Here is a 24,578-nt window from a genome sequence, read left to right on the forward strand (position 1 = left end):
TGCTCGGCTATACTCCAGTAGAGTTATGTAGAGTACGCGTTCGAGTCCGAGGAACAATAGCCACAGCCTCGTGTGTACTATGGAGAAACTGCACTACGGAGTAACTCTGTACGAGTATAGCAGCTCAACTCCAACCGTGCCGTGGAGACACCTGGGGACCTGCCATTGCGAGCACATGCCCTCCGTGCCCCCGTGCCACCCGTAATTGATGATCATGTTGAAACAGGTCATTTTCTCGCCAATCGCCTACACGCACGAAACTCGAAAATCCTATCGCCAACTACTAACCCCTCCGAGGAGTAGCAGTATCCTACTTACTTTTTTTTATGTACTTGCTGTTCATCATCTCCTTGGCGTAATGCATACACCTCCATTCCAACACCAACAATGCTGATCTGATCCTACCCGGCAGCTAGTTTTCTATGCTAACTCACCATCCCTTCCGCCCCGCCCCGCCCACACACACATTCATACACACTCACACACTCGCCCACACACACAGAGGACGGAGAAACACGAGTCTGTTGCAACAGCCCAATGTGGGCCTGAAACCGTTCCGGAGCCGAACATTTCCACATGTGTGTGAGTACTACTCCTACAAGGTAGTGTTGGACGAACGAGCGACGGCCGTTGAGGTTTCGACTCAGCCCGATCTAGGTATCATCTCACATGGACTGCAGTTTACATACCGTACTCTACTTCGAATTCCCAATGAGGATTGTAATTTGTAGGACGAAACTTGAAACGAATGCTGGATTCGACATTCGTTCGTTCGCCCTGTTTTTCGTTGCGCCTCCCCCTCCCCCTCTCCCTCCCCCTCCCCCCAGGCACCGAGACCGAGACCTCATTTCGCTTCGGCGCTGATGCAGCGCCTATCGGATCATGTCACCGTTGCAGCTTGCTTGCTGCTTGCTTACTTCCTTCCCTCACTCGCTACGGCAACCGAAGTACCCGAGCATGATGAGCGTCTGTCTATGCTACATAGAGTACATACTCTACACGTACCATAGAGTGTGCATACGTAGTCACTCTACCTACTTGTTACCGCACGGACATGTGTGCTTAGTTCTCACGTCAGGGGCAGGCGCATAGGCAGGTAGGCCGGTCGACCCTACCTACGGACCGGACGATGGACCGCACGAGGACCGGACGATGGACCGCACGAGGACCGGACGGCGGACAGCAACAAGGCTGTCCAAGCCCGATCTCTCAGCGGCAACATCTCGACCGTGCCTCAGCCACAACAGTCATAAGCTGTGTACTAATGAACTCCAGCGTCAAGCTTCATTCCAGCGCATACATATGAACCCAGCGGCAAAAGTATCCCACCCCCATCACCCAGCACCCATCACCCATCACCCACCACGGAGAATTGTTTTTACCCTCTCCCCGGCGCCTACATACATACTTCCTGCATACCCAGAGCGAAAATGCCATGTTACATATGCATCTCTTGCATAAGGCTGTCCCAGATCTAACGTGTCAACCACAGATCACGATTCGACCCAGCGGTAAGGACCGACCCTCCCCCCTTTGACAGCTGTTGGGCGCGAGCGTGCTGGATATGGATGGAAGTGGGAGCGTACGCGCCCGCCCAGGGCAACAGTGACTGGGCCTGTGGCCCGTGGCATGTGGCAGCTGCACGCAAGCCACGTTGGCCTGTGGCTGGCGCTTACAGCATCATCACACATCACTCACAGACTCGCACATACCTCTGACCTTGTATTCGCGCTCGGGACGGAGGGAGGAAAACCGAGAGCACCGCCCACCGGTGTGCAAGCTTTTGCACTTGCATTCCATCCCCCTTTCTGCCACATTCTAGAGCATTCCAAACTTCCCGGTCAGTGGGGATCGGATTTCACAGTCTCCGCCCGAAAGCGCAGCGCAGCTCAGCGCGCGCGTAACGGAGGTGCGAAACTGGTTTGTGCACTTTACTGCACGCGGTTTTCGAGAGAGCTCTCTCCTCTTCATCATCATCATCATCATCATCATCTTCTTCTTGCTGTCGTTCTCGGCCCAATAACGGACTAATCACGGCGAGTACCCCCTCTTGCCGACCGGAACAGGAGATACTTACACCTAGTACCCACATACCATGAACTCGCTGACAGGTAACAGGCTAGACTTCAAAACCAGAGCCAGATTAGTGAAACTACGTACATACATCCAAACCTGTAACTACGCCCCCCTTCCACTCGTCATCTCGTAACCGCTGATGAGCGAATGCAGTATGAAATTGGTGGCAAGAAAACAGGGAGCCACGAACGAATGGGTGGGGCATGGGGCGTCACTCGGCCCAATCTCGCCCCCCATTGTCAGTCCACCCCCCGACCCCTATGGACGTTCATGCTCTATGCTCTATCCCCGCAGAGGTGGCGCTGTGGTCATTTGCGGGCTTGTGTGCTCTACATTAGAGCGTACATGTACATGCTATGGCTCATCATGGGACGGATGGGAAATGTGGGTTCCCTACCTGGCTATCCCATCCCATCCCATCCTGTATGTACGAGTACGGTGACTCCGACTCCTGCTTCTCCTTCTCCCGAAGGCTGATTGATCATTGAATCTCCCCTTTCCTTGCATTTCCATTCCTTTCCCGGCTCACCACTACCACCAACCCCGGTGATCCACCGAAGGTATCCAGGGCTCTCCTGATCCTGATCCTTTCCCGCATCAGTCCTCTCACATGTTGGCCAAAGTACCTACGTATCATGGCGGTCGTTTGCCACACCCTCATCTCATTCAAACCTCTCCCCACCCCATACCAACTTCCGTTTTGGCTTTCACTTGGTCCTGCACGCTGCAGGAGCGGACAAAACCTGCTGGCACTTGTGGATAGATGGATGGATCAGCGGGTGCAAGCACGGCTGGACGGAGAAGGGAGAGGAGGAGGTGTGGTGTGTCTATGCCGCTGCCAACGATGCCAACCGGCTTTCCTGCACTGACGACGCTCTCCTTTCGAGCCTAGATCCGGGCCTACCACCAACAGTGGCCACTGGCCACTGGCCAAATGGTATGTACATTGAGGGATCGTGGATATCGCGGCACCGTCGTGGATACAACAAAACTAGCTCAGACCGGAATAAAGCAGGCAGCAGGCAGACAGGTTGGTGGCAAGATGCAGGGGCTGCAACTGCAACTGCAGCTGAGGCGAGAGGGGGAGCTGAAGGGGAGGGGAAGCGGGAGGGGAAACACGCCAGGAAACTTGCAAGACGTGGTCCCGTATGCTAGCAAGAGGCCTGGTCGATGCACGCTAGGTAATGTGATATTGTGATCACCGGGCTCGGGAGGTCGGGGGGCGAGTGAGGGGTTGAATGCAGACACAGGGACTAGAGGGACGGACGGACGGATGGGGGGTGGAGAGGGGGTGGAGAGGGGGTGGAGAGCGATGGAGAGACGTGGTTCCTCACGAGCCGGTGCTTTGATGTAGCTGCAGGCGTAATGGTAGTGTGATATTCCATGCGGGGATAGATTGGCTAAAGGCCCAGCGGCCCAGCGTGCTCCATCGGGGCAATCTACTTGGAGGAGGCATTTACGGCCGGGCCGCCGGGCAGAGACACTAGCATTACGTTATGCAAGGAAATGACATATTACTGCGGTCGTAATTGCTCGCCCGTAGTCTGGATTCTGGAATCGAGATGGACCTAGGCAGACTACTGATAGACAACCGTGGTGGGGAGCCCCGCCAGCGAACCCAGAATCCAAATACCGCATCAAAAGGAGCACCTACGTACACGCCCCAAGACCAACCACTCCGAGTGCCAAACTCTGCGTCCTTGAATGGTGACGAGCTTGCGTCGCCCGTGAACGGCTGGTAGCGGAATACCGCAGCGAGTGCTAGACGATGATGTTACTGTATTTGTTGCACCCCCGTTCCGCGGGCAACACAAATAAGGATATATCAGCTGAACGTACTACCAAGATCATAGTAGACGTCGCGACTAGCGCAGCACCAAAGACGCAGCGAATACTCCTACCTTCCCCCGGGAGTGACAGGGCGAGTGATCTCCTGTGACCACGCGACGTCCAGCAGCGCATCTTAGTGGCTGCGATGGCTTAGCCCCTTTTCTTTCGCTAGGACTCGGGACACTGCCATCAGAGCTATGAGACAGTGATGTGGGGAGCGCACCGGATTCGACTGATTTCCATGGGCTCCTGCTGGCTCCAATGATAATCCAATGGTACATACAGTAGTAAAAAATATGGGCTGCTCGGAACCAGAGTGCAACTTGAATTGTGCAATTTCCATGTTGCTTCAGTACCGTGATAGAATTTAGCACCCAGTGTAACGCAGATTCATATGAATACGTCATGCCCGAAATCCTGTCGCGCTACCGTAGTTGTAACACTCTGTACCGGTTTTACAATGCAAATTTGTCTGAAATGCTGGTGATAAATGCCTGATTTTATGACTGCGGGAGCTGGTCTAAATGCTGCATTTACAGGCAGGATGCCCGATGCCTTCAATACGTAATCATTTGCCCTCCGTAGTGCGATGGCTATCATAATACTAGGCAGCGAAACTACATGCGGCATTCCTTAGAATGCCGTTTTCTCGACATACTAGGTACTAGGTACCACACCGTACGAACGGTTGCAGCATTCTTGACGATTACCAACATAAAGGCAAATGCTCAGGTACGACGACTGCTGCATAGAATTAGGATACCGTCTCCTACCATTACATATAGGAGTCACTCGAATCCGATAAGATTGGAGAAAGATAGGCGAAATAGGCTACTTCCTGTGCATAATATCATCTTGCTCGACCCGCCGCGAATGCCCTGTCCCTCAACTGCTACTTGCCCCGCCGGCACCACCACGAATGCTGTCTCCTCCTACTGCTACTCGCCTTTTGTGGGCGGTATCACTTCCCCCCTCTCTACTCCTCCTCACCCTGTTCGACCCACCGTGCTTAGCATCGCCTGCTACTACTGCTCCTCACGCTCCTGGATCCGCTGTAAATATCACAGACAGCTTCTCCGTCACTTCCTCCATCACCTCACCCGCACACACAGACAGCTTCCCCGTTACTTCCTCCATCACTCCCCCCTTCACAGAAAACTCCTCCACCCGCTGACAGCTCCTCCACTTCCTTTCAATGATAGCTTCTCTCGATCTCTTGTTGATATTTTCTCTCTCTTATAGCTCCCACACCCGCCGCAACTGCTATTCCCGCCGCAACTGCTATTCCCGCCGCAACTGCTATTCCCCCTACTGCCCCAACTGCTATTCTCGCTGATGCTGATCTGTTTTCCAGTTCTTCTCGCTGCAGCTTCTACTCCCGCCGCAACTGTTACTCCCCCTCCCGCCACCACTACTATTCCCCCTCCCACCACCACTGCTATTCTCGCTGATGCTTCTGTCCCACAGCTCTCCCTTCGCCGCCACTGCTACTGCTGCCCTCGTGGCAGCTCTGTCCTCGCCGCCAATGCTATTCCCCCTCCCGCCGCCACTGCTACTCTCGCTGATGATTCTATCCCGCAGCTCTGCCCTCGCTGCCACAGCTCTGTCCTCGCCGCCACAGCTCTGCCCTCGCCGCAACTGCTATTCCCCCTCGCGCTACAACTACTACTGCCGCTGTTAGCACTTCTCTCAAAGCTCTACTCCTGCCACAACTGCTGTGCCCCCTTCTGACGCTACTGCTACATCCGCTGAGATTCCCTCAATCATAGCTTTACTTCCACTGCAGCCAGTACTCCCACTGCCGCCGCAACTGCTTTTCTCGGCGCAACTCTATTCTCCCCTCATCTCGGCACAACTCTACTCTGACCGCAAGTCTACCCTCCCCCGACACTCTACTCTCGGCGCCACCAACTCTACTCTCGGCGCAACTCTACTCTAGCCGCAAGTCTACCCTCGCTAATAGCTTCTCTCTCATATCTTTTCTAGCAGCAACTCTATTCTCCATTCCCCTCGGCGCAATACATCCACTTGGCACAGGCTAGAAAGAATATTAAATAATGTAGGAAGTAGATAAAATACTAGATAGAAGTTCAATGCGAGACACACTGGATTACTGCATACAAACCGGCCCTTAGTGATATAAAATCAGCATTCACCCCGGTACTATAGTCATATAAAATATTGAGATTGAACTGATGCTCATATCCACTGACTGCGCATCGCACGTAATATTGTCTTTTGACGAGTAGAGAATTCCAGTTGATGCTGTATTGGTCTAGTAAGGCTATGAGAGTTGTGCGAAGACGCATTCATTTGAATGCCAGCATGCTGCCGTACCGATCCGGAAAGGTTATGAGCGTTGTGGGCATTTGAATACCAGCTTGCTGCCATACCGATCCAGGAAGGTTATGAGTGTTGTGGGCATTTGAATGCCAGCATGCTGCCATAGCGCGACCAAATCAAAGAACAGGATGATTCACATCTATCGGTACCGACGTGGCAATGCGCATTACTTTTCTCAGTATAATCATTTTTTGGCCGTAAAGATTCCGCTGTTTTTGGATTGCCTCCAATCATTCTACTGCCGCCTGGCTCTGTTACTGCCTCCATACCGATCAGCCCTAGTTGTTGACCACTGTACTTTTTCAGCTGGGCAGATTGCGGGGTGGAGTTGAGCGGATACCTCATAAGGGAAAAGTTATTGAACTGTCATATAGACGAGGGGAGGTCAGACATCACTTACGGGATGTCATTCGATGGTGTAACCTCACACATAAGTACGGTCACAACACCTTGCGATTCGCTATATCTCCGGTCTTGCATTGGGAGTTTCTGGTCCCCCCTGTGCTATTGTTAACCTGTCATGTTCGTGATGAATAGTGGCGGATGGATGGACGGTGTCGGACCACATTTATGAGCGTGTTAGTCATCGCAAAGTCCAATTTTGCTTGCCCGCCCATAACTACGGCGATCGAGTGAGTATCGTGATTCCAACCAACATCAATTTCCCGTAATTCCGTCTCCGTCTGTGTTATCCGAATGAATGGCCGTGACAATGGCCTGTCCGGGACCACATAGAAACCGCTATTGATCAATCCTAATAAAAGGTGTGATTTGCTTCCAATTGGATGGTTTCACCCACCGATTCTGACGAAAGTGTCGAAAGCAGGGGGTGGCTGCAGTGGCTGGAACTTCACTTCGGAATTCCATGACTGTGTACCCCGCTCACCGTGCTAGGGGGGAGCCGTCACCGAAAAGCAAAAGGGGGCAGCAGCAGTGAGCACAGCACTCATCATCTCACCTCCAACACGATGGAAACCGACGACCTCAGTACGAGATCTTTCACGCCTACGTCCAGCGAACGCTCCAGTCCCGCTTCGAGCACGTCTGTATCCGACAGTTCGGTAGTCTTCACTCCGCTCAACCCCTTCCTGAGCCCGTCTTCGCCGCGAAGCCTTAGCCGCGGCGAGTGGCATGAGGACTTCGGGCAGGAGTCGCGTGAAACCGCCGTCACGAAGCAACGCCACGAAATCATACTCTCGGTCCGCGCCGCCATAGACGCGGCGATTGGAAGCACCTTTGCTAGATACGAGCTGGGAGAGGTTTGCGGCGACGGTACAATCCCGCATAGGACCGCGTCTTGCTGACTCGCATCTAGCACTCGGGTGCGGCCGATACGCAAACGGATCATGGCCCCAGAAGCACAACCGACGCGGACCTGATCGACAATTTGTGGACGGAAATAGACGCGCTACGCAGGGAATCTGCCGCGCTGCGAGCGAATGTTGACGCGCTACGGGCCGATTCTGCCGCGCTGCGGGCGAAGCTCGCGGACATCGAGGCGGAGGAGCGTGCCGACGAACTCGCGAATGCCAAGAACGTTGTCCGCGCGTTGGGTATGCTGCTCATGTTTGGCCGTGTCACTCCCTTGGCACCCACCGTATGGTGGCACCGGACCAAGAAAATCACGAGATGCTATTTCCAGACGGGTCGCCCGCTTGGTATGTCCACTTTCTTCCCGCGCCGCAGTATGTACTTACTTACCTAACTCATCTCAGCCCCAAAGCTGTGTGTTGATATCGGATCCGACGACGGAGTCCTCCTGTTGGACAGGTACGTATACTCCGAACCAGAGGGCAAGGGGTGGCGCGAGATGGCGATGTTCTCGGCCACGACGCGGTGTCGCGATGTGGTGCAGGCCTGGGGCCATCTTCTGAATCGGCCGGCTGTGAAGTGATTTTGCCGGCGTAAGTAGGTGATTTTGCGTAAAATTTGGGGGGAGGGGGGGGTTTATTGGCCATCTAGGTATCGGAATATGTGCGTGCTATTTATAACTACATAGTCACTGGTGTCTGGTTAGTGGTTACTGGTATGATGGGTGTGCTCGTAATTTGCAGTGTGTATGTACGGCGGAAGTCTTGTATTCTCCCTCCCAAAAGATCTTGGAAATGGGTCGAGATTAAGTCGGCGCTCGAGGCCATAGCTGCTCGAGCTTCCCCTCGTGCGTCGTGCCAGTAATACCACTACGTACCTATACACCGCTATGAGGAGAGAAACGTCGATCAGTTATGCGTGGGCATCCGTGAGGATATCTTGCCAGTCCGAGGGCATTCAGCGGGTGATACAAGTAGAACTCACTTCTGGGAGCACCTGAAATAGCTAGTACTACTGTTGATGCGCCATGCTACTATATCGAGCCGCTTTGGTACTTGAGAACTTGCTGTCATGCTGAAAATCGAGATACATATCCTGGTGATGTCCGCCCGAGGACGGGAATAATCGGTAACGTTATTTTCCACAGTTCTCCATACAGCATTGCCACCACAGGCTAGTTGAAGTCGTAAATGTAAGTTGTAACAAGGTCAACACAGCATCTCTGTTAGTATAGTGGTTAGTATTTCCGCCTGTCATTCCATGATAGTCCGCGGGAGACCAGGGTTCAATTCCCTGACAGAGAGAGAGTTTCTTTTGGTACAATGCTCAGGTTCTTTTTACCAGCCATCGGGGCAGAATTGCAGAGAAGAGTGACGTGCTATCTACTTAGGGAGGGTCGAACTATCGAACGTCATAACTATGGCTCCGACTGCTGGGATATTTAGAATTACTGTCGAACCGAATCGGAATCCGTATGTACGGGCAAGCCGTGGCGAATTCATGTCTGCTAGACAGCCAGGACTGACGGTTCTTGACGATCTTGAACGTCGCCACAGGCTGCAACTTGTTGACCGACCGCTTCAATAGCAGAGCCCAGAACGCAAATCAAAGCCCTATTACGGAACGAAATGGTGTCAGTGTCATTTTTTTGGGAACAGGAGCGGATCGCGGAGGCCCCCTTTGATCGTACCAGTAATATTTCCCATCATGGTCCCAGTCGTCATGCCCCGCGTGGTGAGGAATGAAAAATCTTGTGGAAACCCTTCTATGATCCTTTGCTGTTTCGGGGGATGTTTCGGGGGGGCGTGGTAGGCGGCTCGCTACCCGGGGCTAGATTGGATGCACGAAGCTTCCGCCGCCTTGGTTGATCGTTCCTCCTTATCGGAAACCGCACTTCGATCCCCTTGCTCTTTCAAGGGTTGCTTCGGGGGTGGGTTTTGCGGCTTGCTGTCAGGGACAGGATCTGACGCCGGCAGAAATCTCCATAGAGAGCATGAGGGTACGGACTCGGAAGGATGCCAAAGTTCTAACGACTAGTACTCGATCGGAGAAGGTGAACGATAAGTGAGAATGAAGAAGGGACAAGGAAGGGCGTTGATAATGAAGGGCCGGTTATGATCGCCTAGTTTGGTCCGCCGTCAGCAATCCTCGTATGTATGTACTTTCTCATGTTGAATACGGTGGCGTCCAGTCATGGACAGCTTTCTACTTTATTCGCTTTATTCGTCGCCGACTCGATAGCGACGGAGACAGCTCGAGGGAATGTGGTGGTGATTGAATGGACGGAAGACTAGTAAAGAGTGCAACATGTCACCACGCTTTCGTTCTGAACGATGACTGGGAGACTTGTCGTCACGGAGCGGGGTGAGAGCGATAGCGGTGATGATGACCGCAAGTGAAACACGAGGAGGTTGAGTGTCGTGTGCTGATTAAGCTGTTCTGAATAGGTAGTCCGGTTTTGGGTGTGGGTGAAGAGTTGATTCCTTGATAGGTGTGATGCGTCGGGTAAAGCCATGGCGGTGGTAGAGGAGGAGATGCAATGGAGAAGTGAAGTGATACCCTTGCAAACTGCACCAATAGTTCGCTCCTTGGAGAACCATTCTGTTCAGCAAGCAGATCAGGAGCTTCCGCCTTGTGATCCTCATATCGACAGAACATGACGCATCCAAGGAAATTCTACGACAACACTTGCGCATATTACGTCACAGGACATCAAGGCTTATACTCACTCTAGCTCTTCTGTAGGTTGCTTTCAGTGGCTCGGACATCAATCGTTAACCGCCTCGGCGGTTCGAGTGTTGGCGAAGAAAGCGAGTGATCGCGAATGCAAATACGTGCTGGTCACCAATTCTACGAGTTTCACCGCCGGTACGACAAACCATTATCATCCCTGAGCTTTGAGCTGACATACTTGTAGCCAAAGAATGTATTCGGTAAGCGAGTAAGTACATACGCCCCCCCTTTCCCCCCTCCACTCATTCATGCGACTCAAGAACCGCAGCTCGAGCCGATCGTCACCAATCGGTCTAACCAGTCCAGACAGAACCTACGTCCATATATATTAGCAACAGTCGCGGTGAGATGAATTATTGGGAGAGCGTACCTCCAGGAGCCTGATACACCGCCAGTCCTTGATTGAACTTCCACAGCTCCGCCAAAATGCCGGGATGGTCCGGATCGTAAGCCCCCGGCAGCGCCACACCAGTGGGATTAGCGGATCCACCACCCGTGATAACGATCTGTGCACACGAAGGGTAGAACTGTGCGCCCATCCTCGTGCTAGCCACATGCAGACCCAGGATCTCGTGGCGGAGAAGGTAGTTCCCGTTGCTTAGGGACTTGGGAATTGTAACGGTCCAGCTTGCACCCAGACTCGCAAGCTTGTCTGAGCCCCAGGGAGGAGTTTGGTCCGCTTTGTAACCCCATTCGTCGATTTTCACCCATACGTTGCCGGTGTTGGCTTTGCAGGTGGAGAAGTCACCGGGGCCTGTTATGGGTCAGCAAGGAGTACCGAGAAGCAAGGCAGGAGGGAGGATACATTTTGCAACATAAGTCATCACTGGCCCGGAGTGGGAGCTCCCCCACTGGTCCCACTGGAACTTAACCTGGGAACCAGCCGTCACAGGGATGTTATTTGCGATGGGGATGTTCCCGCCCTTGTTGCAGGTGATATCCGCGGTCGTAAAGTCCGGGACTGGACCGTTATCGGGGAATACACGCGTGTAGCGCACAGGGGTTGGAGTGATGTATGGATCCGAATATGGTTGCCAGCCGCCGTAGGATTTGCCATCGACGATGATTTCTTTCAGGTAGCCGTGGCCAAGGACGCCGGGCGCCAGTGTGGCGGCCAAGAGGAGGGGAATGGTGGTGAAATGCATGTCTGCGAGGCGTGGGGAGGGAAGTGAAAAGAATAGCTGGCGGGTGGAGGGATTTATACTGACAGGAGCAATGTACCCAACCGGATCCTCGGGCCTGTGGGGAGCGAGGTGGTACTCCGTGCCAGTATCATTTACATCACGAGGTTGTGTAGGCAAAACATAGCCCTGGAATATGTCATTAATGCACGGACGTTGTAACTGCAGAGTTAATCTATTTAGAGTAGATGATCTTGGCTAGCGAGCGGGGTCTCCGTGTTTTCGGAGGTCCCGGCCGGGAGATTGATCGGCCCGGCGGAACCGTAGGGATTCCAACAGTCAAGCGAGTGATAGAAGGAGGTTTTGTTGGGGGGTGGCGGTGGGAGGGGTTCGGAGTACTTGTATTTAAGCTAGGACGCTCCTACTCGAGGCGGTAACTTCTTGTTGGTTGGATGCCGAGGCGGGAAGAGCTCCCACTTTGGGAATCTCGCGAACTGATCATGTGCAGGTACCTGCTTTCGGCTCTCACTTGGCCGACCGGCAAGGACCAAAAACATCCGGAGGCTTTGGAGAGAAGTAATAGGTATTTCCAGCGTCCATGGGTTCCTTGAGATTCTATTCATTCCAGACACAACGCATGACCAATATTTCCCCGCAAATCAAATCAGCAAAGCGAATCAAATCGAATCCAACCAAACGTCGAAAACCCCGCCATCAATGGATTACCACCCATCCCAGCGCCATCAATCCATGTAATCAAGCTCCTCCTCGATCCCCAAAGTCTGGCGGATCTTATCAATCACCTCCTGTTCCTTGCCACTATCCTTGAGGAGCTTCTCGAGCGCGTAGATATTATCTGCTTTGCTGTCAGCACTCCTTACAGGCCTATGCAACCGGAATGCCCCACCGATCATCTCATTCACGCTCAGCCTCAGCTTTTCCTTCTCACTCAACGCCACCTCCGCTCCCTTAGTGCTCCTAATCTCCTTCAACTCCTCCCTAGCCGCCTCCCTTCTGTCCTCAGCCTCCCTCAACCTATCCACCAGCTCAAGCCTGTCGCCGCCTCCCTCGCCCCCAGCAATTCTCTCCTTCTCCTCCTGCATCATCGCCTGCACGTTCTCTAACGCCGCCCTTGCCTTATCCCTCTCCTTCGTCGCCTCAGCGAGGAGGTTCAGCTTCTGCCGTACCGCGTCGGCGGGGAAACTCCAGTACCAGTTTCCGGAACCGATTTTCTCAACGCTGATGAGACTCTCTGCAACTAGTGCTGCGATGTACTCTTTCACCAGCATCCCGGAGATCCCAGCTGCAGGGGGGAGGGATTTCTCGAGGTCCTTGAGGGTGTGCGCGACGCGGGTTGTGCGGAAGTAACTGAGAACTAGCTGTAGCTTGCCGTTCGGGAGGTCTTTGGACTGGCCCATTGTTGTGGTGGAGCGGCGTGATGGGTTGGGTTGATGTGGGGTGGAGTGAGAGTGGGTAGGCGTTTCTATGGGAGAGGGCGAATAGGCGTTGCTATGACTGGGAGTGAGTGATGCCGTAGAAGGAATTAGCGTTGAGCATAGCCGTCACTCGACTGGACACGACTTCTTCCGGGATGTTTCGTTCTCTTTGAATAGCATCACATATGCTCGAATTCATCTCGTCGGTCATTTTGGATCTTGATTTGGATGCTTTCGAACATGCTGTGTTTAGAGTGCCATCACGCTTCGAAGCAACGATGCACCACGTTCGTTATGGCTGAAGAGTGGCGCTCGATGGCTTGAATGTGTGACATCAGCCACGCAAATATGATCAACTGAGAAACCGGCATTTCACCGAGCTGAATACAATCGATCGCCCCTGCATACACAATTGCTGCTCCTGCAAAGTTTCAACTTTCAACTCGCTGGAGATGTCTTGGTACATTGGTTAGGTGTGAGGTAAGTACTTACCTAAGTAAGTACACTTACTTACGCACTTCTACGATTGGCTGTGAACCGAGAAGCTGTGGCTGCTGCGGGGCTGGAGCTCAAGCTACGGAACCCCTCGCTCACACCCACCTACTCCCCCATCCTGACCCGGCAACCACCGCTGACGTCGTGGGCTCCTACACAAAAATCACGTCTGCACTCCTCCGCTTCAGTCACAGACCATCTATCGGTTCTCGATCGCCATCTCGGGGCTTGTCACTTGAACGCCAACCTTTCGGCTCTCGACCCCTGTTGCGTATCTGAGGCAACCTACCACCACAGCCATCGCAATGCCATTCCGAATCCTCGACCTTCCGAACGAGCTCATCCGCGAGATCATCCGGGCTCTTCCCTTCAAAACCGTCTTCACTATTCAGCACGTAAACCACCGCTTCCATGGGCTAGCACAGGACCTTCTATACAAGAGGCTTGGCGACATCACAAGCGACAACAGCGGCGGAGTCTGCCTCACGTCGCTGGATGCCCTCGAGCTGCTCCGGCTGTTCAACAGGAAGCCATACCTCGTGAATCGTGTGCAGTCTATGTGCATAAACTGGGACTGGGAATCCGGATGTGTACCGGATCTTGAAGACTCGAGGTGCCTGGAGGATCCCATGACGGAGGTAGATCTGGCGATCTGGGCGAGGGAGGTCAAGGCGCTGGAGTTGACGGAGGAACGGTTTCCGTATATGCCGTACCTTGAGTCGGGAGATTATTTCTACGCGGGTGATCGGTCGACGGGATTCGTGGATGTGGCGCTGCCGTTGCTTCTGGCGAAGCTGGTGAATCTGGAGGTCCTCGAGTGTAGGGGATACGCCCACGGCGCGTTTTGCTTTCCCTCCATGTGGCAGACGTTCAAGCAGCCAGTGTTTCGGAATCTTCAGAGACTGATTTGGACGGATTATGACGGGATGCCGTGTTTTCCGGTGGTCTATATCATTCCCATGATAATGGTTGCGCCGAGGTTGGAGTGTGTGTCCACAACGGGAGGAATCGGTTCGATGGGTGCCGATGACGATGTGGAGTCCATCTTTTTCTCAGACGGGAGACCCGGGCAGATGCTGCTTGATGCACTCGTCGCTCCCGGGTTCCAATGCAACATCACATCGCTAGAATTCATTAGGGCTAACATCCAACCGAAGTTATTCCGGTGGCTCCTCGCACGAACCAAGAAGCTCCAACGGTTCAAATACACAGTGTGGGATGAAGAGAAATTCATTGGGATTCCGTACCGACTCATCCTGGGAGAGATGATGGAAGCCTTGATAGAAGTCCGCCACACCCTTCAGGTTCTCTATCTCGATGTGGAACTGCGCAGACGTGGATATTTGGCGGATGATCTAGCAGTGGTCGAAAACCTATCAGCCCAGTTCGAGTCCTTTGAGGATTTTTATCAGCTGCGGAAGATGACCGTCAACTTTTACCAGATGGTCCCGCTCCGCACCGTCCTCACTCCAATGGCAAAGCCAACCATCCTCGACCGCCTTCCGCCAAACTTGGAGTACTTCGCCTTCACGGATGGCGTGGGCAGGGAGAATATAAGGATGCTGTATGATGTCACTTTAGAGGAGTATCACGAGGAGGTCACGAAGAATATGTTGCAGGTTCTCCAGGCTAAGGTGGAAGGCGAAAGGATGCAGAGCTTGCGGTCGGTGGTGACTCCATTCCCTCACGATGAGGACTCAAGATGGGAGCTGGCTGAGGCTTGCAGAACGGGAGGCGTGACTTGTGAATTTTGGGATACAGCCTCTGGAGTTTCGGGAGGGGATGAGTTATGAATTCTGTTCTCTCTTTCGCACAGCGATGTAGTGATTAAAGACACACGAACATAAATGCAAGAATCCTCCAATCAATAGAGATCGTTTATTTTTATATCGTTGTGTAGATACTTGGGTACTACTACATAGGCTCAGTACGAAGCCATACGTTCATGATTACCAAAGCTCGATGAGGTATAGTTCAAGCTGAATCAAATTGGAGAGGTATCGCGGGCCCTCACAACCCCGCCGAAGACTATAGCGCCAGGCCAGAGACTGCCCAACATTTCAAGATGCGCGGAATTTGGGTCCTAGTACTGGAAGCCTCGATGATTCCATTCCCAATGCACTGATGACGGGCTGCAGCCTGTTCTGGATCTTGCGGCACACGGCGGAAATGCCATGGGGAGACGGGATCCCCCGGGTCCTCAGCAGCTTGTTCACACCACAGATCAGATCTTCAGGGCCTTCAAGCTCAAAACACAAGCAACGTGCCTCGCTCCTATGGTCCAGAAATCCTGGTTGTATTCGAGATCTGTGACACTCGGCGGATGTGAAGGTGGTATTAGTTCAACCGAAGCGAGGCTCGGAGCTGAATACTCATTCCAACTGCTGTACTAGGTAATCTCATGTACTTTCCTACTCAGCGTCCATCAATGCGCTGCCATAGCTATTCCGCTTCGACTTCTTTTCGTTTTGGCAATACGTAAGCATATCTACTTCCCCTCCCCCGAATTCTGTTTTCGCCACCGTTTCATTTGTGAGTCTATTTCTCAACCATAAAGCCATCGATCTAAGATTATGCAGCTCTTTCCCTCAAGCTTGTAGTAATGTTAAGAAACTCAGGAAAAGAAAACGCGCGGCAACACCAGCTCTCAAACGGCAATTTCGGCTTGTTTTGCACTCATTTGGACTTCACCCCACAGTTTATCTTGAAAGCTACGATACCAGGCGGTAGATTTTCGGTGGATCGCATACAAGACAAACCACAAAGTTCCGAACCGAGCGGTAGGTAGACTCGTGAAAGCAGGAGGTTAACTATCGCTTCTTCTTCCGGTCCGCCTGTCAACCAACACGAACACAAACACGAGGGACGACAAGATAGTCAGCCTTTCCGGGCTCGCCGAGCCTCCGCCCGCACGGTGCGCCTCACCATCGTCGTCATCGTCTTTAGGGTCCTCTGAAACCGATTGCCGAATGACCGTGCTCCGCTCCGTCCATCTGCCTTGGAGCGAGATGCGCGTCTGTAGTTGCACAGAATGCAATCGGTATAAGTAAGCCTCGAGTGTTGAGGCGGAGTTTTTTCGGGTGCGGGGGCGGAGTTCCTCTGCTCCGATCCGCATCAACCAGCGCTGCCATCGCCGACCTCCGCCTCCGCTAACTACTCTACTGCTTTATCTCCAGAAAATTCGCGGTTTTTATGTACGAAAACCGTGTCTTCTTCACCGCGCAGCTCTCCGGTGGTCTCTCAATTTCTTGTCACATTCCCGAACCGGCATCGGCCGTCGCCCAAACGCTTGGCTACTAGAGGCGAACTTGTAATTAGAAGAAGTACCTACTCCCGCGCGCCCCATCTCAACCAACATCGTCCGCCACCACCGGCCAACCCCTCACGAAAACACGAAGGAGAAAAAAACTAGAACGAACGTACAACGATGCCGACCGCCAACTTCGCGACGTTCCTAATCATCTGCCGTTTGTTCCGCCCGTTTGCGCCGCGCACGCGCGCTCGCTTGCTAACCTCATCAGCGACATGTTTCGTCCTCGGCATTCTGTTCACGAATTGGTCCTATGACCACCACACACTGTGGTCCACCCTCCCCATGTCGGAAGCCACCATCGCCGCCGTCGAAACCCACTACAGCATGCTCTGCCGGTCGCCGCCGATCCTCGCCCGCCTCCTCCACGCCGTCATCGTCACCGGCCTGCTGGGTTTCTTCGTTAAGCTCTACCGCCCGAGCGAGAGCAACATGCTTTTCGATGGCGCCAGTCTGGTGCTATACATGATCGGCCTCATCATGTACGGTACCAACATCATCCGTGGGCTGCGTACGGTGGAGAGTGGTGAGTACGGTGAGGATATTGGGCGCGTTGATACGCTGAGGGTCATGGCGGCTAGCCATGTCATCCTTGCGTTGGTATTGGTGGGTGTCCTGGTTCTGCAGAGTGGACAATGGTACGCGGAGAGGAAGGAGGGGCAGGAGGTGGCTGCGGCGATACAGTTGGAGGAGGAGGAGGAGGAGAAAAGGTTGGCAGCTGCCGCCGTGGTGGACAAGACGAAGAGTAAGAAGAGGAATTAGTGGATGTATGGGAAAAGGTGGACCCAGGAGCTTGAGGTTCTTTTCAATTTTAAGTTGATGCCATGTGGAGAAGACTCTACTTACTGGAATCAATATCGCTATCAGCAGCACAGTGTCGGCCGGACGCCCATCCATCCAGCTTGCTGTCAAAATGTGATCCTACTGATATCACCATGTGACATATACCTCCAATTTTGTCTGATGCCGGTTTATGAACACGTGCCCGCGAGCACCGAACGGAATCCATTCACTCTCGGAAGAGAAGGTGCAGGATATCTTCCAAGACGATGGCGACGTTTTCGGAATCATCGTCTAAGGGCCGACACGTAAGGCTACGAAAAACTCGGATCGGCCCATCTCGCAAGAAACCCGAAACCCCCAGTGAAGGTCCAGACCAAAGATCGAGCGATCCGGTGAAGGGAGGTAGGTTGTCACGCGACTCGGACAAGTCGTGAAGGAAGATGAGGGGTCACTATCGATCACCACCCGAGTACGCAGGCAATGCACGTTTCAGTATGTAAAACCACTTGACTTCATTCGTTCGCATCCAACCCTAATCTGACACTGTTCCCGTAGACCGAAGACCGAAGACGGTGATAAACCAGAGCTCCCCCCAAAAATGCGCACAACCAAAGTCGAATCGAATGAACATTCATTCTCCAGCAAAGACAAAGACAAAGGAAATAGGAAATAGGAAAATAGGAAAAAAATGACAAAAGAAAACATTTCCATCCTTGCTAATCCGGCTATCCCTCACTTACTCTTACCAAATGTTGGGGAGGGGGCGAGGACGAAGGGGAAGTTAGTACACGGTTCCGCAAGGAGCGGTGGTGCCCTTGATGACGGTAGTGGTCTTCTCGCAGACCTTGACTGGAGCGACCTCCTTCACAACGGTGACAGGCTTAACCGGGGCGCAAGGGCGGACAGTCTCGAAGTACTCATTGGGGCGGACAGTCTCGATGGTGACGGCGTTGGGGCTCTTGTAGACAGCCTTGCTCTCAAAGTCGACGAGCTCAAGGTTGGCTGGAGGGCATCCGAACTCGGCCTCGTGGATGGCGTGTGCTGTGGTGCAGCTGTCAGTGCAGCTGTCAGTGCAGCCGGGGTAAGCGTATCCGCGCTTCACGTTGATGTTGATGTTCTCGTTGATGGTTCCTCCAGTGCACTCACCCTCGGAGTGAGCGATGGAGTGGGGGATTTCGCAGCAGTTGCCGCCGCCGCAGTTGCCGTTGTTTCCGCAGCAGCAGTTGTTGCAGCAGTTGTTGCTGCAGCAGCTGTTGTTCTCCCGGTGACGCTCGTGACGGTCGCAGCGGTTGTTGTTGTTGTCGATGGGGCAATACTGGAGGGGCTGAACGGCGGCAGCACTAGGGATAGCGGCGGCAGCGGCAGTGGGGCAGGGCTGAGCGGCGTAGTTGTTCTGGATGGGCTGGATCACCTGGGGGCTGTTGCAGTCGCACGATGAGGAGCTGGGGCATCCGCAGAAGCCCTCGTTGTTTCCAGAGTTACCGCTGTTGATGGTGTTTCCGCCGAACTCCTGGCCACCGCAAGAGCCACAGCCGCTGTCGCAGTCGCTGTTGCAGCTGGTGTTTCCGAAACTGCCACCGTTGCCGCTCTCGCCGCTGTTGATGGTGTTTCCGCCGAACTCCTGGCCTCCGGAGCTGCCACACTCCTCCTGACGCTTATAAAGTCCATTGCATCCGCAAGCCTCGGTGCAAGGCTCCTTGGTGCACTTGACGATGGGAGCATTGGTTGCCTGGGAGTGGACGGGCTTGACGTGCTGGTCAACGACGGGCTGCACAACGTCCTGGACGGGTTGGATAATGTCGACGGGCTGGACATCTTCGGAGGTGTTGATGCGGGTGGGCTCAACGCGGGTGACCTTGGGCTCAATCACATCTGTCTTGGGCGCATAGCCGGCTGTGCCGCGAACGGAGTAGGGACCGGTAGCGGACCCGGAGGCAAAAGGGCCGGGGCCAGCAATACCGTTCACGTAGCCGGCGTAAGGAGCGGCGGCGGCAGGAGCAGCAACACCGTTGGCAAAGCCAGTGAAAGGAGCAGCAACACCGTTGGCATAGCTAGTGAAAGGAGCGGCGGCGGCTGCTGCATTGTAGCCAGAGTAGCTACCGGGAAGGGCGGCAGCAGGGGTGAAGCGGTCGCCCGCTTCGACGATGGGCTCCTCCACAGTGTTCACCACCGGGGCGTTGATAGTCTCGGAGTGGACGGGCCTAATGTGCTGGTCAACAACAGGCTGAACGACGTCCTGGACAGGCTGGATGATGTCAACAGGCTGGACCTGTTTGGAGTTGTTGACGATCGGGGCCTTGGTCTCAGTGACAGCGGGCTTGACCACATCGCACTTGGTGGGGCATCCACAGAAGTTTGCGGGGCATCCGCAGTCACGGCGGGCGACGCCGTTGCAGCAAGCCTTAGTGCAGGGCTCGACACAAGTGTTGACGATGGGAGCGTTTGTGGACTGGGAGTATACAGGCTTGACGTGCTGGTCGACTACGGGCTGCACAACGTCCTGAACGGGTTGGATAATGTCGACGGGCTGGACATCTTCGGAGGTGTTGATGCGGGTGGGCTCAACGCGGGTGACCTTGGGCTCAATCACATTCGCTTTGGGTGCATAGCCAGCCGGACCGACGACAGACGCGGAGTATGGGCCGGTTACAGAGGCGGGCGCGAAAGGGCCGGGCGCAGCAATACCGTTCACGTAGCCGGCGTAAGGAGCGGCGGCGGCAGGAGCAGCAACACCGTTGGCAAAGCCAGTGAAAGGAGCGGCGGCGGCTGCTGCATTGTAGCCAGAGTAGCTACCGGGAAGGGCAGCAGCAGGGGTGAAGCGGTCGCCCGCTTCGACGATGGGCTCCTCCACAGTGTTCACCACCGGGGCGTTGATAGTCTCGGAGTGGACGGGTCTAATGTGCTGGTCAACAACAGGCTGAACGACGTCCTGGACAGGCTGGATGATGTGAACAGGCTGGACCTCCGTGGAGTTGTTGACGATCGGGGCCTTGGTCTCAGTGACAGCGGGCTTGACCACATCGCACTTGGTGGGGCATCCACAGAAGTTTGCGGGGCATCCGCAGTCACGGCGGGCGACGCCGTTGCAGCAAGCCTTAGTGCAGGGCTCGACGCAAGTGTTGACGATGGGAGCTTTGGTGCACTCGGAGTATACGGGCTTGATGTGCTCCTCAACGATCGGCTGGATGACCTTGTGCACGGGCTGAATGACCTCCGCCGGAGTCACGACAGGCTGGACGACTGTGGTAGCAGGGCGGGAGACGCGAGTAGGACGGACGACACGAACTCGGTCAGCTTCCTCGTTGGAAGAGGCGCTCGCCGAAGCGCAGGCAGTAGCACCGGCACCTGCCGATTCGTCGACCTCCTCCAAGGCATCGTTGCATCCGCAACCGCCGAAACCGACGTCCTGGCCGCGTTTGTACAAGTCGCAGCCGCAGGCGGACTGGGGGGCGGCAGTGCAGGTCACAGCCGGGGCGGTGACGACGACCTCAGGGCAAGGCTGAGCCACCTCCTCAACAATCTCAGCGATGGGACCATTGTGGATGTTCTTGTTCTCAGCACCGGAAGCAGCGTTGGCCTCGGTGTTGATGTAGTTGTTCACGATCGGTGCAGGCTGGCACGTGGGAGTGGGGTAGGTGACCACAAACTCGGTGTAAGGAACCTTTTCGATCTCAGTGACGGTGTGGCAGGTCGTGACTGGAACTGCAACGGGGATCTTCTCCACCACCGGAACGTACTCTGTGGTGGTGATCTCAACAGGGCAAGGCGGGGGCTGGGGCTTGTTGAGGTTCTTGTTGATGTTGATGTTCTTGGTAGGGTTATGCTGGTAGTTGCGGCGCGCAAGAGGCGAGCCCTTGATCAGGCCAACATCACGCTTGTTCAGGAAGGACAGGAAGGAGCGAGTGTTTGCGAATCCAGTGTTGCCGAGGATCTCGGCATCGACGTTCTGGTTGTTCTGAATGCTCTGGACGATGTTCTGGTTGTCACTGGAGCAATCCATCATCTGCCGCTTCGAGTGCTGCTTGGAGTGCTCAGCATTGTTAAAACGATCGCCCGCGCAGCGGTTGCGGTTGGAGGATTGGGAGCTGGAGTTCTGGGCGACGGCGCCTTTGGGCTTGCCATTGGGCCTGCACTGGCCGTAGCATGGGTTGCATCCGTAGTTGCAAGGGTTGTTGAACTGCTGCTGCTCACGGTCCGCGAAGGTGACGGAGTTGATGACATTGAACTCGTCCATACCACCGAATGCACCCCTCGTAAGGCCACCGAGCGAGCGCTTGGCCTTGAAGAAACCGGAATCGGCGAACTTGACGTCGTTGATGACATTGAACTCGTCCTTGCTTCCGCATGAAGAGGTCGGGGTGGGGGCAGCAAAGAAGACAGGCTGGGTCACAACCTGGGTCGCGGTCTCAGAGCCGAAGAACTCATCAATCGGGAGGTTGGCCATCAGACCCTGATTGGCGTCGACCTCCTGGTAGATGTTCTGGTTGTCACGGTCGGCCTTGAACTGGCGCTTCTCCTGGGCGCATGGCTCGCAAGTGCCGCAGCCGCCGCAGGAGGGGGATGTCGCAGGGTAAGCTTGGTATGCGGCGGGGAAGGCAGCCTGGAAGGTGGCGGGGAAGCCAGTGCAGGTGGGAACGGCGCAACCGCCGGTGCAGGCAGGGACGCCGCACAATCCGGCCCTGTTCATGGTGGGCATGCGGACCTTCTCGACCTTGCGTCCAACCTCAGCGTTGATGTTCTGGTTGTTGTCGATGCTCTGGTTGACGTTGTGGCACCGGTTGCATCCGCTTCCGCCGCAGCCGTCGCCGCATCCACCGCCGTTGCCACCGCAGCAGCCGCCGTTGTTGCAATTGCTGCAGCAGTTGCTCTCGTTGCATCCCTGCTCGCAGCGGTGGTTGCGGTTGCGGCTGCTGCCATCGCCGTCCTCACGGTGGCGGTTGCTCAGGTGGTTGTTGTTCTGCTCACGGTTGCATTGCTCGTTGCAAGAACCGCCGTTGCGCTTCACAACGATGCCGTCGGCAACGGCAGTGTTCCCGATCAACTGGGCATTGGCGGAATCTGTAAAGTCCTCGGCGACGGGCGCCGCAGGGAGGATAGCGGTCGTCTCGGAACCGACAATGCGCTGGGGAGCAGCATTGGCGAAGACTCCGAGGGAGACGACAGCGAGGACAAGCGAGTGGTTGATCTGCATCTGCATCTTGACGGTTGGTTGGTTTTACTGAACTAGAAAGTGTTAGCGGACCATCTCGAAATGACCGGAAAGCAGTCATCTAGAAGGATGCAGGGGGACAAACAGAGTGAATATAAGAGAATGTTGAAGAGAATGAATGAAGTTGGAATGTTGGATGCAGATGAAGAACGAATGAGTTGATGCTGGATGAGATTCCGGGACGGTCGAGCTGGTTTATATAGATTCCGCCCTCCATATGTTTCCCTGTGAGTCCGCTAGAGAAATCCTCATGATTGGGAGGGTGTTTGGTTCCCAAACCTTGCGGAGCAGGAAGATCGTGCTCGCAAGGCTGGAGTGGCCATGGAACGCCGCATAAACCCCCTTCGTATAATCTTGAGGTCCGTGTCAAGTTCGAGGCATAGAGAAATGACTTGTCTGCTCCATTGCAACCCAGTGTATGGAAACCTGAGAAGCCGTGCATATAGTCCGCCCTGACGCTTGCGGCCAGCAACTCGGGCCGACTATATTCACCAGGTCGACCGTTCCTAACATCCGGTAGAAAGATGCGAGCATAAAAACCTTATTGACCCAAGCCGTGGTAGTCTAATATCCGTGATCTTATTCCACCGCTGCAGCTCTTGATTTACTGCTACTATGCCTTATCAGGGACCATGGGAATAGGGTTCTCAGGGACCAGTCGGATCTTTAAGCATGTGGGATGAAGCATGACCAAATTAGGTTCAAGCATCTTTTTATTCCCACTCTGCAGAATATACCTTCGTGCGGAATATATCCGTGACCTAGACCCCTTTTCGGAAACTCGCCATATTTTTCCCACAGCCTTTGCAACGGCGAGAAGCTCTACCTACGTCTACTTGATCCCGCAGGTAGTCGGCAAATAAAAGCTTTTCACTGACTAACATCCCCCGGCTTAAGGTTTTGGGATTACCATAGGGTTTGAGGCGATTCTGGTTACAGTAACGCCTCCAATACCTAAAGCTAGAAGAACCGTAGTATAAAGGCGACCGATGTCAGTGCATCGCCTTCCTTTTCCGATGGTGGAACTCATCTATGGAAACCCGGACGTGCACGGCAACCCGTCGATTATCGCCCGTGTACCATAGGTTCGGTCGACCGGATAATGTCTTTGCAACTGTGCATTGCCGGACGAAACAGATCCCTCCAACGCCGCCGTCGGTATCATATCGCTGAAGAAGACGATCCCCACCCTGCGTGCGAAATCTTCAAAAACAACTGTCATAGCTGCCCCGAATGTACATACTACCTAGTATGACCATCCTGATGATACCTATCCACGACAAGCCGAGCTGTAGGTGCCCGGTAAGTTGTGAGGGTTTGAAATGAGCACTGACCTCAGGCTGGTCCTCACCAGCTGATGCCGTGACCGTCTAGGGCAGAGTCCATATTTGTATCGGCACATCGCCATCAGCAGTCATTCGCAGTTTTCCCTCCACTGATCGAAATTCTCTTCCGAGTGGACTGGACCGTTGAGAGATTTTCGTCAGCAAGGGCGTTTCCCTGATACAAGATATGTTGGTAAACCTCTTCTCTCCTCCTTTGAACCCTTAAGCACAATCCCATAGATGTCGGTGTTTACTCATTGATTGCTTGCGACCTATCTAAGTCATGACAATGTACCCATACCGTTGCCTTGTCCATTGTTCAACCTGACATCGATCAGTCCCCAGCGGCCCGTTGTGGCTTCCCCAGCAAAACACAACCTTTTTTTATTGTTTAATCATTAATTACTTGCGACCTATCTAGATTGTGGCAGTACACGCATCGTTTCCATGTCCACTATCCAGCTCCTGCAGAATGCAAGCCGGCAGTCAGGCTGGTCAGCCAGATTTATACCGAGTAATAATCTGTGGGTCTCTCCATTCCTTGGCAATCTTTCAACGGCACAATGTACGGTATTTTCTCATGCACACACTCACACAGTTGCATGT

General features: G+C 54.1%; 9 protein-coding genes and 1 non-coding gene across 10 annotated transcripts; 7 read left to right on the forward strand and 3 right to left on the reverse strand.

The window, feature by feature from the left end:
• Nucleotides 1-1,253: 1,253 nt before the first annotated feature.
• BZA05DRAFT_63607 (uncharacterized protein) lies at nt 1,254-2,122 on the forward strand. The gene is made up of 2 exons (XM_051488516.1): nt 1,254-1,320; nt 1,493-2,122. The coding sequence occupies exon 2, from the start codon at nt 1,630-1,632 to the stop codon at nt 2,029-2,031; it is 402 nt and encodes a 133-aa protein (XP_051338572.1). The 5' UTR covers nt 1,254-1,320; nt 1,493-1,629; the 3' UTR covers nt 2,032-2,122.
• Nucleotides 2,123-7,217: 5,095 nt separating this feature from the next.
• BZA05DRAFT_419328 (uncharacterized protein) lies at nt 7,218-8,143 on the forward strand (the record flags this gene model as incomplete). The annotated part of the gene is made up of 3 exons (XM_051485585.1): nt 7,218-7,508; nt 7,565-7,907; nt 7,965-8,143. The coding sequence occupies 3 exons, from the start codon at nt 7,218-7,220 to the stop codon at nt 8,141-8,143; spliced, it is 813 nt and encodes a 270-aa protein (XP_051338573.1).
• Nucleotides 8,144-8,779: 636 nt separating this feature from the next.
• On the forward strand, nt 8,780-8,864 carry BZA05DRAFT_t203. Its single transcript has one exon. It is a non-coding gene; the product is annotated as a tRNA-Asp (tRNA).
• Nucleotides 8,865-10,448: 1,584 nt separating this feature from the next.
• On the reverse strand, nt 10,449-11,531 carry BZA05DRAFT_430473 (glycoside hydrolase). Its single transcript, XM_051486161.1, has 3 exons — nt 11,099-11,531; nt 10,664-11,047; nt 10,449-10,606 (listed from the first exon to the last, which is right to left on the reverse strand). Exons 1-3 carry the CDS (start codon nt 11,436-11,438, stop codon nt 10,587-10,589), a joined length of 744 nt encoding a protein of 247 aa, XP_051338574.1. The 5' UTR covers nt 11,439-11,531; the 3' UTR covers nt 10,449-10,586.
• A 441-nt stretch (nt 11,532-11,972) lies between these two features.
• On the reverse strand, nt 11,973-13,105 carry BZA05DRAFT_400302 (meiotic nuclear division protein 1). Its single transcript, XM_051483878.1, has 2 exons — nt 12,322-13,105; nt 11,973-12,270 (listed from the first exon to the last, which is right to left on the reverse strand). Exons 1-2 carry the CDS (start codon nt 12,830-12,832, stop codon nt 12,158-12,160), a joined length of 624 nt encoding a protein of 207 aa, XP_051338575.1. The 5' UTR covers nt 12,833-13,105; the 3' UTR covers nt 11,973-12,157.
• A 142-nt stretch (nt 13,106-13,247) lies between these two features.
• On the forward strand, nt 13,248-15,252 carry BZA05DRAFT_400304 (uncharacterized protein). Its single transcript, XM_051483879.1, has one exon. It carries the CDS (start codon nt 13,651-13,653, stop codon nt 15,136-15,138), a length of 1,488 nt encoding a protein of 495 aa, XP_051338576.1. The 5' UTR covers nt 13,248-13,650; the 3' UTR covers nt 15,139-15,252.
• A 1,107-nt stretch (nt 15,253-16,359) lies between these two features.
• BZA05DRAFT_63714 (Shr3 amino acid permease chaperone) lies at nt 16,360-17,455 on the forward strand. The gene is made up of 3 exons (XM_051488517.1): nt 16,360-16,391; nt 16,522-16,812; nt 16,867-17,455. The coding sequence occupies exons 2-3, from the start codon at nt 16,773-16,775 to the stop codon at nt 17,415-17,417; spliced, it is 591 nt and encodes a 196-aa protein (XP_051338577.1). The 5' UTR covers nt 16,360-16,391; nt 16,522-16,772; the 3' UTR covers nt 17,418-17,455.
• A 409-nt stretch (nt 17,456-17,864) lies between these two features.
• BZA05DRAFT_63749 (uncharacterized protein) lies at nt 17,865-19,013 on the forward strand. Its single transcript, XM_051488518.1, has 2 exons — nt 17,865-17,930; nt 17,994-19,013. Exon 2 carries the CDS (start codon nt 18,127-18,129, stop codon nt 18,874-18,876), a length of 750 nt encoding a protein of 249 aa, XP_051338578.1. The 5' UTR covers nt 17,865-17,930; nt 17,994-18,126; the 3' UTR covers nt 18,877-19,013.
• A 330-nt stretch (nt 19,014-19,343) lies between these two features.
• BZA05DRAFT_400323 (uncharacterized protein) lies at nt 19,344-20,199 on the forward strand. The gene has a single exon (XM_051483880.1). It carries the CDS (start codon nt 19,688-19,690, stop codon nt 19,940-19,942), a length of 255 nt encoding a protein of 84 aa, XP_051338579.1. The 5' UTR covers nt 19,344-19,687; the 3' UTR covers nt 19,943-20,199.
• Nucleotides 20,200-20,898: 699 nt separating this feature from the next.
• BZA05DRAFT_400326 (uncharacterized protein) lies at nt 20,899-22,071 on the reverse strand. Its single transcript, XM_051483881.1, has 2 exons — nt 21,128-22,071; nt 20,899-21,069 (listed from the first exon to the last, which is right to left on the reverse strand). The coding sequence occupies exons 1-2, from the start codon at nt 21,880-21,882 to the stop codon at nt 21,036-21,038; spliced, it is 789 nt and encodes a 262-aa protein (XP_051338580.1). The 5' UTR covers nt 21,883-22,071; the 3' UTR covers nt 20,899-21,035.
• Between the last annotated feature and the right edge of the window lie 2,507 nt (nt 22,072-24,578).

This window comes from Tricharina praecox, assembly GCF_024521635.1.
Source record: "Tricharina praecox strain CBS 144465 chromosome Unknown BZA05scaffold_15, whole genome shotgun sequence".
Taxonomy (NCBI): Eukaryota; Fungi; Ascomycota; class Pezizomycetes; order Pezizales; family Pyronemataceae; genus Tricharina; species Tricharina praecox.